Source organism: Varanus komodoensis, unplaced genomic scaffold (assembly GCF_004798865.1).
Source record: "Varanus komodoensis strain SLA01 unplaced genomic scaffold, ASM479886v1 scaffold30, whole genome shotgun sequence".
NCBI lineage: Eukaryota > Metazoa > Chordata > Lepidosauria > Squamata > Varanidae > Varanus > Varanus komodoensis.
This window is the reverse complement of record NW_025335762.1, coordinates 10,687,386-10,703,254: the sequence shown is the minus strand read 5'-3', so window position 1 is coordinate 10,703,254 and position 15,869 is coordinate 10,687,386. Positions and strand designations below refer to the sequence as shown.

Below are 15,869 nucleotides of genomic sequence, written 5' to 3'. Positions count from 1 at the left end.
GAGAAGGTGATCCACACTATGTTAAGGTCCTCAGCTGCCATCCCTGGCATCGCAAGATTGTTCTCTTATAGATGATGGAAGAATCCTTTAGGAATAATGTCCATCAGCTAGATAACTATGGCAGCAGAATTAATGATATCATGACGATGGACTGTTGTTCTTCACTCAAAGGAGTGAAGCAATTCCCAAGTTAGAAATGTTCTTGAACACCTCCTTTTCGCATTCTTATCAACCATGTGGCAAGAAGGACTAGATAGGCCTTTGGCCTCCCGCAGCAAAGCGCCCCTTATACTTTTATGGTACATGATGCTTCATCTTGGGAATTGATTCACAGAATGATTAATGGTGATCTAGAAATTCCAGACTTCCATGGAAAGTTTATAACAATGCCAGAACACTGGAAGCATATATGTGTGTGTATATATATATATATGGTACCCTGTAAGACCATTTCTATAATTCTAAAATATGTGATGTTCCTTAGCTATAAAAAGTTACATGTTTTTTAAAAAAGGTTTTTTAAAACCATCCAATATCAGCAGCAAATACATTTTCCCTGTCTATCTAACAGATATACTCCAAACTCAGTGGTTCCAACGTCTTCAAAATGGGTTCAGCACCAAGGGTAGCTCATTTAAAGCTTCAGCTGGAACCCAAAGTGGATACATGCCTACCCACAAACAGTGGAGCCACTAGGCCCAGGTTATGACTGAAGGGTTGGGCCCAGGGTGATGCCATGTACTCCATGTCATGATCCTGTGAAATACCACAAGGAAGCAACCCGCATGGGCTCAGTACACAGGGGCTTAGTTGGAGTCCTGAGTGAGGCACATGGTACATAAACTCTTCACATGTGGATGCTTTTATCCTTACACCATAGCAGAATTTTCCTACTTTAGCTAGGTCTCCTCTTTGTGGCCATACTTCTGATAGCTAGTCAGACCCTGGGATTTAGTTTCCACTCATGCAGCAGTTAAGGACCTTATCTTGAATTGCTTCAAATTCTCCTTGTTCAAGCCTTCATCAAATTTGCCACTGCCCGGTAACTTATAATATTTAGCAGATATGCTGTTTAGAATGCTGGAATGATCCAGGTTCTAGTCCCCCGTACAACCAGGACGTTCACTGGGAGATTTGGGACAAACTTAAACCCTCAGCCCAACCTACTCTGCATGGTTTTTAGTGAAGCTAAAATGAATTGGAAGGGGGAGGGAACTATCTCAGGCTCCTTGGAGGAAAGACAGACTATAAGTATATCACATAAATATGAAGCAAAAAGTCTGTTTTTTAAAAGTGAACAAATTATATACTGGAGATGGAGGAAAGCTTGGTTTGCTTTCTGTGTGTTCCTGAGGATAGCTTTGGATAAGAACACAAGTCCCAAGATGTTTTATAATTTGGACAGAAAGATCATGACATTTAAAAACTTCAAACATGGGGGAAGGCAAAACTGACAAATGAGTCCATCTAGACGGGGCTTTGCATGCCCGCTCCGATCTGGCTGTGCTTGTGGCGTTCTGTCTGCTCTTTTCACCTCTTTTTATTTATTTATTATTTATTTATTAAAACATTTTTATGCCGCCCCATTCGCCGAAGCCTCGGGGCGGCTTACAACAATAAATTAATATAAACATTAAAAATCCAAAAAATACAATATAAAATAAGCCACCCTGGCCAGATAAAATCAGTTAATACTAACAGTTACCTGCCTGCCCATCTTTACCTGCCACATGGCAAGAAGAACAGGCCTTTGGTCTGATCCAGCAAGGCTCTTATGTATTTATAGTTCTTGAAACCTCAACCCTGCTTACAGAATGTTCATAAGGAAGGACAAAACAACTTGTAACCCCACATGAAAAGGGATGAGGACGAAGCCCATCCTGGTTGCATCCCTTGCCGCAACCTATGTGCATTCATTTGCAAAGCCTTCCTAGATCTCATGCTCGAACCAGTACGTCATACCGCAGAATTAGGACATGAATGGGAAAGGCTAGGAAGCAGCTTTTGCCTACATATTTGGAGATGCTGCCTAAGAGTGAGAGCTGTTCGGCTGCCTTGAGCAGGGGTGGGCTCTACACCGGAAGTATTTCTTCACACAGACCGCCATCTGTCAGGGAAGCTGTGGTCTCATCCTGCATGGTTCATCCTGCACTGAGTGGAGGGCTGCACTAGTTAATCCCCAAGACCCCTTCCAGCTCTGTCAGTCCCATGCAAGTCTGCGCAATGGGGACCCCCACTTTTTTCCAAGATCCAGACTGGAACGTGGAAATGAGCCCTTCTATACCCGCAGAATGAGCCCTTCTATACCCGCAGTCTGTAAGAGCCTTCCAAATGAATGCACGTGTGTCAGAGGAAGGGGGTTTGAAGATTGCCACTGGGATCTCTCCCCAAGTGCATCTGTGTTGGGAGGCATCGCTCTTTAACTTCCTAATAACAAGAGCTTTGGAACACCTGCCAATTTAGCAGCTTAGGTTACTGGCTAGCTCTTCCATTTAAAATCCCATTGCTGGAGAGGTCACTGGGCATTTGATCATTAAAGTTAGGAAATGTTAATTATTCCCTCTCAAAGCCACATGACCTTTCTGAGATAGTCCCAGGGATGGGTGCTGAGCAAATGCTTGGAAATAATGAGAAACGCTGCCTCTCCCAAGGGAGCAGCAGCTCAGCACTTCCAGGCATAGCTTTTGCTCCTCTCTCGCTTCCCCTTCTACCTTGTTAATGCTCAACTGATATTTTAGTACCCCAGGCACATTAATAAATAAATAAATACCATAAACTCTACAAATAAATAGATCAAAGCAGTGACAATTAATTGACAAGAGATTTACCGCCATAACTCATATGAAAATCAGTTTCATCAACATTATCACGAAAACATGGTGTGGTCCACAGGAAAACATTTCCATAAAAAAATTCTGAAGCCTGTTGAGCTGCGTGGCTGTTGCTGTCGCTGTCGTTTTGCTACAGGAGGTCTGGAAAGCCCAAGATAAAAATGTAAAAGAATATTGTGGGAAAGTTTCCATTGCAGCACAGTTTGATGCCAGATCACTGGTTCTAGGCCAATCCGGATTTGCACTGATGCTCTTAACTTCCCCACTGGGAATGCTGGTGTGGTGCCTTGAGTGCTGAACTGGGGCTTGAGAAACCTGAGTTCTAGTCGACACTCAGCTGTGATGCCCCCTGTGTGACTTTGAGGCAACCACAGGCTCTTGGCCCAGCCCACCTTGCGGGATGGTTGTGAAGATAAAATGCAGGAGAGGAGGAAGGTTCTGTAAAGCCATCTTGGGTTCCTTGGGAAAAAGGCAGGATATAAATATAAGAAGATATGATATGATGTGATATGATGGTATGATATGTGATATGATGATATGACATGATAGCCACAGCAGCCTATATTGGGCAAAAGCCAAGATAAACATTTGATAAATAGAAATCTGTCTTCTCTCACCAGTGAACTTGTTCACACTCATGGTTCTAGAACCATTTTGATGGGCTTTTTATTTTCTTTTTGTTTTTAGGAGTTTATATCTTTTAGAAAAGGCCGTAAGCACAAGATAGATCAGGTATCATCGTTGTTGTCGTCGTCATTTTATCCTGCCTTTCCATCAAGAAAATGCTGTGCAAGGAAGCTAATTTTCTTGCGAATGGTTTTTTACAAATGGTGAAACCAGCGGGTGTAACTGGGCAAAATCCTGCCCAGTATTTCCCTGGTCGCTCAACCCACGACCAGTCACTAGATTTAGCATTCAACAACCCAAGCGTGGGACACAAACAAGTTTATTTAAAATGATAAAATAGAGGGGTGAAGGGTGCTAAAACATACAGACTAAAAGAATAAAAGCGGGATAAAAGGGAGGGGAAAGGAGCGAAAGGGGAATTGGACAGCAGCAACAATACAGTTAACAGCCAACCAAGAAACCCCAAGTCTCAGGGTCTTGTTGGCCCACTCAGACTAGAAAACAACCCTGTCCTTAGCTGTATACCAAAGTTCTAGCTTCTGCAGGATCGAGATGCACAGGGCTTCATAGCATTCTTTGACACAGCAAGCAGGCAGCAGAGTGGAACCTCTCAAAAGAGGCACAAAGACCCTCTTTCTCCACTGGCATTTATACCTGCCCAGTGCTGATAACTCCTGAAATGCATCCACAAAGAGAGAAGGTTGCCTTCCAAGACCTTGGGCACCAAATTCCTGCAGTGCTGGCACCTGGATTTATAACTTTTAATTTGTTAAAGAGTTAACCCTTCCCTTGCTCCCTGTGGGCCAAGGAGCCGGTTCACATTACAGTAATAAAACAAATGCATTCAAAACAAAGTTTAGACACACAATAGCAATGACATGAAAACAGCACCCAGTCCAACAGACCAGCCTACCTGCCCAAGGCAAAGAATCTACTGGAAGATCCTTGGGTGTTTCTCCAAAGTTCAGTTGTTTAGCAATAGTACAGTTTAGACGGCATAGAATTCCTGCTCTGCATTTGTGTATTTGTGCTGATCATATCAGTGTATGGCTCCGGGGTTGAATCAACAACTGGCTCTTCTGTTCTTAGCCACTATTTTGGATTCAGCAGGTAGATCTCAAGGAAGACAGATCCTGTAAACTGAAACCTTGATGGGCAGGGGGCGGGGGGACACAAGGATAGGGCCGGTTCCATGTTGTAGGTTTGAACTAAGAAGGGATTCTGTTTCCCAAAAAGTTACGGATTGCAGCAATATAACACAGCTTGATGTTCTAGGAAAACAGCAGCAAAATGGATCTGCTGGACACCTTCCAGCTCTGTTGAGGAAGAAAAGGAGCATGTTTCATTCTTTCCTCTGATTTTTCACCTGTGAATCTAATCTGACTGCAGGGGGGAGGGGAAGGAAACATGATCTCATCTTTGGCTGGCCTGATGCCAAAGATGAGGAGATGGGGAGAAGTTGCATGAGATCAGCAAACTTCAGACTGTTCATAAATGTGCAACTTTCTGGTTTTTGCCCTAAAACCAGTGGGGCCAATTTTGGCTTTGCTGGCAGACAAAACCTGCAACTGTGTAAGGAACTCTGGAAAGGCACTGCCTCTCAGAGGAGTTGTGTAGGTAGGTAGGAACACTGGAAAACTCAGGTCAGGGCTTTTTCCACAGTAACCTGGCATTAAATACACGTTATTTTTATTTTTCATTTTTTTTCTCTCTCCTGAAAGAAAGAAGTAAAGAGAGAGCAAGCGAGAGTGTGAAATTCGTCATGGTTCAGAATTAATCCCAGCAGCTTGAAATAGAAGAGTCATCATCTGTGCTCGTGGTGAGGTTGCTCCCCACTGGAAAATGATACAGCAGGATAAAAATTCCACTCCGCTGCCAGCTTTGTTGAAGGCAGCTTGCTAATGTTTTTCTCAAGTTGTTAATTACTCAGATTCGTGTTACAGAGAGAGAGGAATAAGTTGTCTTAGGGAGGGAAAAAATGAATATTAAACCCCATGCTCAATTCTGGCTGCAAGGTATGGGGGGCTCTCTCTTCCCCACTGCGATGCTCAAATGGGGGCTGTCTGCCACATGCCAAATAGCAGGCAAGAGGCGCCTGGCTTAGCGCACTGGAATGATGCTTCCATTAGCAAGTCGAAGCAGGAATTTAGGGGTACTGACCTTGCTGTCTCTTTTCGTGCAGCTTCGATGCACTGGCCAGCACGATGTGTATTGGCATGGATTTTAACCCAAGGGGCCTAGTGCAGCTGAAGCACCACACTTGGGAGTCCAGGCTACGTACAAAGAAACAAAACCCCCTTGTCAGAGATGATGTGCAGTTTATTAAACGTAATGATGAGCTGGGGTGCCGAATATAAACAAATGCAGCAGAGCTTACACTCCCCTTTATCTGTGACTGAATTGGTTCCCAATTGCTCTATGGGACTCTAAAGATACCAAGGCGAGAAAGCATCAATTGCTCTCTCCAAGGGTGAACGGCACTGCCTTTTGCTAAAGATTTTATCCTATCTCCCACTATTGCAGAGTCTGTCGGACTTCTGCCTCCCATTCCTGGGAGTGAAGCCATTTCAGGAAGGGAAACAAATGTTGTTCTCACAGCAAAAGCAGTCCTTATCTACAGAATGGCTGGGGAAAGTATGAAGAGCAATTATCTCTGGTGCTCTTCATAGCAAGCTGAGAGCCATACATCCTCGGCATGGCTTCAAGAAAATATCTAGGCTTTTACACATGGAAACATCGCCACACTACCTGTCGAACTATAATTGCTCTCACGATTCTTCCAGGAGAGCCCATCCTGATTCCTTGGCGTTACTTGATATTTGAAGGCATGCTGCTGGAGGTTGAGGGGCAAAAGGAAAGCCAGTGTTGCTACTGTTCCCCAGCTGGGGACTCCTACGAACATCTCTTCTTGGCTAACCACGGTGTTCTGTTTGCCAGACATTAGAACACATAGTTCCCTTTCTCCCCATAATTCCCTCCCTTATTCCCCAGCCTCATTGTGCCTCTCACTAGCCATTATGAGGAATAGTGGAGTCAGCTTATCAGTCCCAGCTGGAGCGAGAGCATCCTGCCAAGGAGCTGAGGAATTGGAAGGCAGCTCTGAGCATTCCCATTAGGGAAGCCATGTGAGCAATTTTGAAAGAGGATTTTTAAAAAATTCTTACCATCAGCTGGACATTGGGGAGAACGGGGGAGCTGGCACAAGGCAAAAACTTTGGGGTCTCCCTGACTATCGATTTCATTTTCTTTGGCGGCTTGTCAATCAGTGGTATAGTCATGCATTTTGAAGTGCAGAGTCTCCGTGTGTCTTTGCATGTCTGTGCACACAAATGGGCACATGCAAACCAGAGCATAATAATCCAGTTCCTCAGGATCATCATGACTGTGGTGCTACGCAGAATGAGCTGGGAGTCATCCCTGTTGAACTCAGTAGCACTGATGTCTGATTGCACAGATACAAGCAGGTTGTTGCATAGACTCTGCCACAGCGGTGGAACACTGAGGGTGCAACAGCAGAAAAAGATTTATGCATGCTATAAATTTAGTTGTAACATTTCTATACCACACATGGTCTGAAGGTCTTTTTAAAGATCTGAAGAATCTTTTTTGCTGTTGTGCAGTTGCCTGCTGCAGTGTAGTGAAATTTTGCTAGCCAGTTCAACAGCACAGCAGGAGTGCAGCCCTTGGGTTCCCTGTGTTACCATAAGTTCAGTGTCCCTGACCCCCACCGGAATCCTGCCATGGGGGTAAGGAGCTTTGGCACATACACTTTGGACCCAGCCCAGCCCTCCTGCAGCTGCAATGAACTACGAACTTGCAGGTGTGGGGCACCCATCAGGATCAGGTCCATGAGCACATGGCACCAATTCTAGCACACTTGCAAGGGCTGCTCCTGTGCTTCTAAGGTGCTGGTTTAAACCTGTGAAGCCTTACATAATTGGGAGTGCAATACTGGACCAAATAGATCTCCCAGCCGCAGTGTACCTGGCCGTGATCATCGGTATTTAGGGCCTTCCTTCAAGGGCTGCATCCAAGGAAGCCTTGGAGGGTGGAGACAAGCGAGAGGGCCTTCTCGGTGGTGGCCCACTCTGGGATGATCTCCCCACAGAGGCCTGCCTGACCACACCTTTGTCATCCTTCACAGCCCTCTATGCCCATCCATTTAAAGGCATCTAAGGTTGTTTACTGGCCTGATGGGGGTGACCCTATAGGGTGTTTTAAACAGGTTTTCTCTGTATTAAAATATATTGTTTGGCTTCTATGCTAAATTGGTTTTATTTTATTTCATTTTTCAAGCTGCTCTTAAATTCTGTGTTGGAGCAATACAGTTGTTTTTATGGGATTACAGTTCTGCTTTAGGAACTGTTGCAAACAGCTCAGAGAGCTCCAGCTGGAAAGTAAATAAACAAACTGAAAAGAAATTAAATTTAAAAAATGTGGAATTGGGGCCCCTATCTTTACATTAGGGTAAAAATGAGGAAAAGAAGTGACTGCTTTAAGATGATGCCTGCTCTGGGCTTAAGTCCTTGTCATTATTGAAAATGCAAAACATGGGCTTAATATATGCATCTAATTCTTCCTCACACACAAATAATTTAATGGGTTTTTTAAAAAATTAATCCTTCCCAATAGGAAATGATGGGACTTCATGAGAGCATTCAAGTCTTCAAAGGCTGAATTTCCAGCCTTGTTATGTTTGCTTTCCATTAAAATTTGAATAAGCATGTTTGTCTAGTGTGCTCATTCACAGAATTTTAAATTCATCCCGTACGTGCATTCACACTGAAATCTAAATTCCAGTGCCACTGCCTCCCAACTAAAGGAACAGTAAAAGTAGAAGAGTTGTGACATTGCAAGAGCTAGATTAAAATAGCATGGAAAGTCCTGATGAAGTAATTCCAGTTTTCTCATTCTGTCTCTCAAATTTTCAGCAGCTGAGATTCCTGGGAAGAAAATGAATCAGCCAAATTAAATTTAAGAGGGGAGTCTATCCAACTCATTTATACCAATTCCTCATTAGAAGGTATTTTGGAAGTATTTTGCACAAATATTTTGTTTGCCTAGGGTGCTAGCCATCAGGCTTGTGGTTGTTATCATTTGCTTTTGATTCTGTATAAGAATGGAAGGTTTGACATTGAAAGGTTAAAGTATCTCAGTCAGATAGGGAAATGCTTTTTCTTTGTAGTTAAAAATGGTGCAAAAAGATGGAAATTGTCCAAGAATGCAGGTATCTCATGAGAAGATTATCATGCCCCTTCATGCAAATTTGACTTCTAAATAAATATATTAGGAACATGGTGGAATTTGGAAAGACTGGAAGACTTTTAGTATGCATGTCAGAAGTAGCAAACCTGTGATATTCCATCTGAATTGTGTAATGCAGCCTTTCCCCACTGGGTATCCTCCAGATGTATTGGACTATAACTCCCATTATATTCAATCCATGCTGGCTGGGGATGATGGGAACTTTGGGCCAGCACATCTGGAGGATATCTGTTAGTTTGAAGGCTGGCGTAATAGGAAAAAACAGGGAGAATATCCTTGAAATGTTGCAGTGAGAATACTAAATACTAATATATAAATATAAATAGCTTAACTTAGTTTTCACTGGGTTACTTGTCTCTTCCCTCTGTAAAGATGTTTGCCCTTCCGCAAGCCTCCCTGGGCTTCCACAAGGCTCCTGTGTGTGTCTGAGGCTGTTCTGGCTACATGAGCAACATTCCTGATAATCTAAATCTAAGGGGCAGAGAAAGCAGTAAAGTGCTGTAGGGAATCCACAATCCTAAATTTGCTTATGCCTTCTATAGAACGAGGAACAAAACTCAAATAACAGCATTAGATATAAAGTCACATCATCACTTTATCGCATTTATATCCCACCTTTTTTCCTCTTCTGAGGAACTGAAAGACACTGACGTAACTCCATTTTACCTTCGCAGTGAAACCTCCGTGAGGAGGTTAGGCTGAGAGGGAGTGACTGGCCAAAATCTCCCAGCATGGAAGAGTGGGCACTAGAACCCAGATCTGCCCGGTCCCCAGCCCAACACTAACCACCCAGTCAGTGGCAGATGGGTTGCCTTGTCTCTCTTTTCTGCAACCCTACCACTGTCTTGGGCTGTCCCAGTGGTCATGGGTTATTTCAGTTTCAGGTTTAACTTCAACTGATGGTTCACAGTCACTTACAGTCAGGGCTTTTTTGGTCACAGAATGCACTGGAACGGCGTTCCGGCACCTTTTTCTGATGGATTTTTCCAACTGATTTTTCCAAGTGATTTTGAATCGCCCTGTCGGGTGTAGCAGGTCAGCAGCAAAAATCATTAAAATTGTGCATGGGGGCTGCTTGTGTGTCCGCACTGGTTGTGAGGGCACTGCTCGGCTTGGATCGGTCGTGTGGTCGCACGCTGAGTGCTTACTGCCGGCGGCGACCATTATGTTTATGTGTGTGTAGAGTGACTGGCTACATGCAAAAGGTAAATAATTTCTTTATTTTAAAAAAGGTTGGTGAATTGAATTTTTTTTTAATTTTTAGTGTAAAAGTGTGACCCCAAATTTAAAAATGAAAAGAATTACTAATTACTTCTCAACCACCGGTCCTGCTAATAAAAGATTACCCTAAAAGAAACCCTAAATAAAAGATTAACAAGGTGTGAGTTCTGGCACCTTTTTTTTTTTTTTTTACTAAAAAAGCACTGCTTACAGTTACAAGTGGATCCCTATTTTAATCCCTAAAATGTGATAGTTCTGGATCAGGCAAGCTGGCTCTGGCCCACGAGTACCAGCTGAGCAACGCAGCTCGGATGCCAGGGCTCCAGAATACTGAGCCAGGCTGGAAAACCAAGTTCTGTTCAGGATCTCAGCTCTGTAACACATTCATGGACATTAAAGAGGGAGACAAAATTAAAAATCTGTCCAAAATGTGTTTGTGCTGGCTTGTTTGCTCAGGCTTTCACATTTTTTCTGGGTGCTGGAAGGTTGTTTACTATGTGCCAAGCAGCAATGTCGAGAAAGTAATGTCATGCCGTATGGATTTACTCAGATAAGACAAATATTTAATCAGCAACGAAAAAGTGTTAATTGAATGCTGACCTCTTATCCCAAACAATGACAAGAATGTCTTCTTTAATAATTGAATGGTTCTCTTCTGCATCATTTGCTTTGGGGCTTTCCCAGCATTGCGAGCTGTACGCCAATAGTGCCGCCAGCTTGCAGGAGAGAATTTCTCACTGTATATTTAGCGTGCCTCAGCAGAGCGAGGTCTTGCCTGCAAGGCCAGCAGCAGCCAAGAGCAGCAGATGGCTTCTGCGACGTACTAAGCAAGTCTAAAGGGTGAGTCACCCAGGCCATATTGTGGGAGCTCAGTGGAAATCCTAGGAATCAGAAGTTTTCTTGGCCATGGAGCGCCATGGACTCTGTTATTCAAAGCCAGGAGGGGAGTTCCTTTCCTTTCCATTCTGTTCCGTTCCAGCTCCCCCCTTCCTCCTTCTCCCTTCCTTCTTTCCTTCCTTCATTCTCTCACACAATCTCTCACTTTCTCAAGTGTTTGCAGTGTAGCCTGCCTTTCCACTAATATAGCCCTTAAAAGTTGATTTTCATTTAGTGTTAGTGTTATTAACATTCATATACTACCCTTAGACAAAGCTCTCTGAGTGGTTCACAATGAGGATTATTTATTTATAAACATTTATGTACCAGCCAGTAAAAGACAAGTTAACAATTTGTCTTGTTAACAATACCTTGTTTAGAACCAGAAGGGTCAGCACAACAACACAATCGTGATATGGAAGGTGGGAGGGCTTTCCCTCCTTTTGCTGTTCCTACTAGCCATGGGAGGTCAGTGGCTCACTGGCTTTGTAAAAGAAGAGGGCGATATGCTGGGAATGAGGGTGGCCAGACCAAGTTTTGGAGGTGTGGAAGAGCTCTGCCGATGTGAGTGGGAAAGTGGAGCCAAGAATATTTTTCCAGCCCAGATGTTCAGTCCAAGCTGATGAAGAATGTCAAGAGTTTATAAAAAAATTGCCCACCCAACCCACTCTACCACCAAGTTAGTTTTCAGCCTAAACCATGGAGACTGTCATTGGCATGTCTAGTTAAAACTAGTGGGTGGGGGGTGTTTCCCAGAACAGGGAAAACTTCTGGGTGGAGCTCCAGGGCTTTGATCCCTTCCTTAAAAGAGCCCTAATATGCCTACGTCACCCGATATGTGTGGCCTTGGTGGACATGACAAGCGGAGGAAAGCAAGAGGTATTAGGGTATTAAATCAATAAGACTTTGATCTTTTTTCCCTTACTAAATAATTAGGACCAGTCACATTCCTTCCTACCTGAGCAGCTCATAGTTGCTAATACAGATATGGCCTCCTGATAAATTAGGAGCAATTAATGGTGTGAAAAAGAACCAAATTTATGGAATTCAGCTTCTCTGCTGTGCTGTGCTCTGCTCCTTCTCTCCTCCTCTGCTCCTCTCCTGTGCTGAATTTCTTTTCTTGAGCAAATTTTTCTTGTCCTGTTTTAACTGCTGAACCTCTTTAACTGAAACAAGTGGCATCTGATTTTGTGATCATTATTAGAATGCTGTCTACCAGTACCATCTATAAGTGTTTTTCAAGTATGGGTTAGACCCGGCAACCAAAGACAACAGATTGATTATTTCAGGACATATCAAAGGTGGTTTTGTCCAAATGCATTCATCCCAGAGATTTGTTTTTCAACAGTTTGCTGATGGAACAAGTTGAATTGCATGATTTAAAGTAGGAATAACACAATTTTGCAGAGTTGGCCCCGAGAGCATGAGGCAAGATGAGATGACCACCTAAGACAGGTCAGTTTATAAATCTAGGAGTAGAATGGGAAATAATGGGAAATAAGAGACATCTGAGCCGTGGGGTACAATCCAATGCAGCTTCCCCCAAACAAGTACTAATGAAATGCACATTTGAAAGGTAAATGCCCCTTCCATTAATTTCATAGTCAACGTTCAAACAGATTGTGTTCCTATGAAGATTAGTGGTTTGCAATTAGTGTTTCCACCTCAGTCATAAAAATCCATTTGTGTTCTAACAGGGGTGAGAAACTTGGACTCTCAAGAGACAGTGTTGAGCACTGGTTAGAGGGTTGGACTGGGGAGGCCCCATTTCAAAGCCCTGTTAGCTTGAGCCTTTTTCAGTGGCATCCTAGCACCTTTGGGCATCTCTGGGTACGATGCCTGCTGGTACTGGGTGCCAGCACCAAGAGTAAAACAAGCCCAGTCTCCCCGGTGTTGTGGTTCGGTCCAGTCCGGTCCTTGGGAACAACTGAGATCCCTTGTGTGAAGTCTCTTTGTAGCCCACCTATGGACTTAGGAGAGCACAGGTAGGTTGCAGGTTTTGTTCACCCACCTGAGCATAGCGCTACTGTAACCTAAAAAGGAGTCACTTGCCTTGTGACCCTCCCCACTTTCTTCTCTTCAGACCACTGTCTAGGTTTTGGTGAAAATGGTAAAAGATGTAGCAGACATTCAGGAAAAGTACAGAAGGGATGGGGGGAGGTTAGGCAGATTCTGAGAACACAACAATTCAAAGTGGCAAATGAGCTGCAGAAGACAGACAAAAGGGGGAAATAGTCTAGAGAGCAAAGCCCTGGGCAAGCTGCCTATCTAGTCCCTTGAAGAACCATATTAAACTTGTATTTCCTTTGTGCCTGTGTCAGGTCTGCACACTTTGTCTGGGGAAAAACTGCACCTGGGTACCCATACCAGAGAAACCTTGGGGCAATCTGTCCTGGTGCTAGAAGAGAAAACCCCCAACTTCCTTTTCCAGTGGAGTATATCTCCTCTGGTCCCTCCCATAAAAAGATACGAACTTAGAACTCTGAGAGCATACCCATTTGGCTCAGTGGAGATTTCAGATGAATCTCTTTGTTTTTGTCAGCTGGCTGTCAGGTAATGACTCATCTTCAGCTCTGAGATCGTCTCTAGAGGATGTTTATTGTTCAAGCACCTAGACAATTGATAATCTATACTTCTATATCTGTACTTGGTCTAAGCTCAGCCAGCTGAAGCAATGTCAGATGGTCTGACTTTCTCTTAAGTAGAGACCTGGAGCTGCTTGCAAAATACACTTTTCTGTTTCTTGGTCCTGGGTGAGATGAAGTCCATATGGTCTCATTGAGTCCTGGCTGACCACAGCTATCTGATCAGTAGCCCTGAGCCTGTGGCAAAAATTCACAAAATTTGCAGCGCTCACAACCCAAAGAGTAGTTACATTCCAATTCCCATGTTGGTCCAGGAGGGACTAGCATTCAGTAGGAATGGATTCTTCCAGCAGCCCTGCACTCAAGTGGATTGCTTAAATTCACTCAGGTTCATTGAGGAGCCTGCCATGAACCAAATGGTAGACAAGCAACACCTTCCAGGGACCAAAGGAGAATCCTGAACCAAAGTACAATAGGAGTTACATGTATTCACCTTATACCTAATTAGATGAATCACCTTTCTACAGAAGGTATTTATTAGGAATTGCCACCAACAGGAACTGTGGATGATGTGCATAGCACCGTTATCCTCCAAGGCCTCTCCTGCGCTTTGCAACCATTTCCACAGTGGTTGGTATTGTTTTGGGGTTTTTTAAGATCGAGGAAAGTCTGGTATGATTTAGAGTGAAACTCTCATGTATTTGCACAATTCTGCTGTCCTACAGTGCCACCAAGTGGTTGTAAGAGAATATATAGAAAGTTAGAGAAAGAAAACTCCTGGGTGGTAGGGAAGAAGCATGTCTAAGGAGTCAATCTTTATTCCCCAAGGAATCTAGAAGGAGAATTTTTTGTGAAGCCGTGAGCCAAAGCCTCTGTAAAAAAAGTCTTAAGAGTCCATCAAATCCAGTTCTGACAAACCAGCGGCCCTTCTAGATCGTGCAGCAAATGTTTCCCAGCTTTGTGTGAGGACTTTTGTTGGGAAAATTGTTTTGGGAATGATTTTGTGGCTGGAATTGCAATTGTTTGGCAAGTGGCACTGCATGGGATGAAACCTGCACTACATTTGGGTATATTCTTATCCTTCTACTTGATCGTTGGATTGACTAGCCCAGTCTTCTTGTTTCCAAGCTGGTTCTCATCCAACATTTTTTATTCAACTCCCATCAGCCTCAGCCAGGATGACCAGTTGTAGAAATACTAGGAGTTGTAGTCCAAAATATTTGAAGGGTACCAGGTTGTGAAAGGATGATCAGCACCGACTGACAGCAGCTTTTCAGACTCTTTGTAGTAGAGATCTTTCAACTTACTTCCTTTAAAAAATGGTGGAAGATTGGCTCTTCTGGGATCTTCTGCCTACAACGTATGTGCTTTCCCACTGCATCATGGCCCCTTCCGTTGTATATGCTCTTGCATCTGTGCTCCATTGCCATGCTATGGTGCCTCTTGAGCCAGGAACAGTTCACCTGGGCGAACTTCTGGGACCATGGCAATGCCCTTGACAGAACCCCTTCCTGCTCTTCCCATTGTAATGGAGTAGGGATGTTGATGTTAAGGCCACTTGCTGATTGTGTCAGGTGGTGCTAAGTAGGGGATGCATAATTTTCCAAAGCCAGTCACCTTTCCACATCTCTTTGCTCTAGAAACTGTGCTCAACTTCAGAAGGAGACGAGGCAAGTCATATGGAAAATATGTGTGCATTATCTTATCATGATCATAAAGATCACCGCACAGCTGCTGGAAAGTAGATATCATTCCAGACATCCCTAATGGGGCAACTTCCAGATGTTTGAGCGTGCAACTCAGCTCAGCCCCAGCTCGAATGAACAATGGGTTAGGGGGCTGGGAACTCTGCTCCAAGCATCCGGAGGGCTCTGGCTGGTCACCCACAGAATCCTGGCACTTCTTTCAGGGCTTAAATACCATGAACATTGAGTTCTTAAGACTTAAATACTGAGTTCCTGCTCCATCCCTCTCTCCCTCCTTCCCTCCCTCCCTCTAGGACATGCTGCAGAATTCTCCTAACTCAATGAACGCCGTCTCCAGCAACCCCCAAGGAATCGTGGTACCTGCCTCAGCACTGCAGCAGGGGAACATCTCCATGACAACGGTCAACTCACAAGTTGTGTCAGGTGGGAGGCGTGGAGCATACGTCAGTGACCATGTTAGTTGCGTCTTTTGCATGCTTGGTATTTATAACTCCCTTAGATAACTAGATTTGAACAGTGCACAATTGAGGCGGGCGCCTGTGAAAAAGGGCTGCGGGGGCAGTTTCTTCACTCTCCCTGTACTCACGCCATCTTCACCCCTTCACTACCCACACAGATGCTTTTCTCAGGTAGATACACCACTTACGAGGCTGCTTTGCATGGCAGGCACCTGATTCCAACGCACAAGCACTTCTGTGTACTTGTAAAACTTTTTTTTTCCTTTTGTCCCTGCTCAAAACCCCCGTCTTTTAGCATGG

At 44.0% G+C, this 15,869-nt stretch overlaps 1 protein-coding gene across 13 annotated transcripts in view; it reads left to right on the top strand.

Annotated features, from left to right (window-relative positions):
• PKNOX2 (PBX/knotted 1 homeobox 2) overlaps nt 1–15,869 on the top strand; it is a 372,168-nt gene that overhangs the window by 323,674 nt on the left and 32,625 nt on the right. For all 13 annotated transcript variants that reach the window (XM_044437340.1, XM_044437344.1, XM_044437343.1 and 10 more), the window contains one exon: nt 15,405–15,534. In XM_044437340.1, the coding sequence (XP_044293275.1) occupies nt 15,405–15,534 (130 nt within the window). The remainder of the gene's footprint in view (nt 1–15,404; nt 15,535–15,869) is intronic.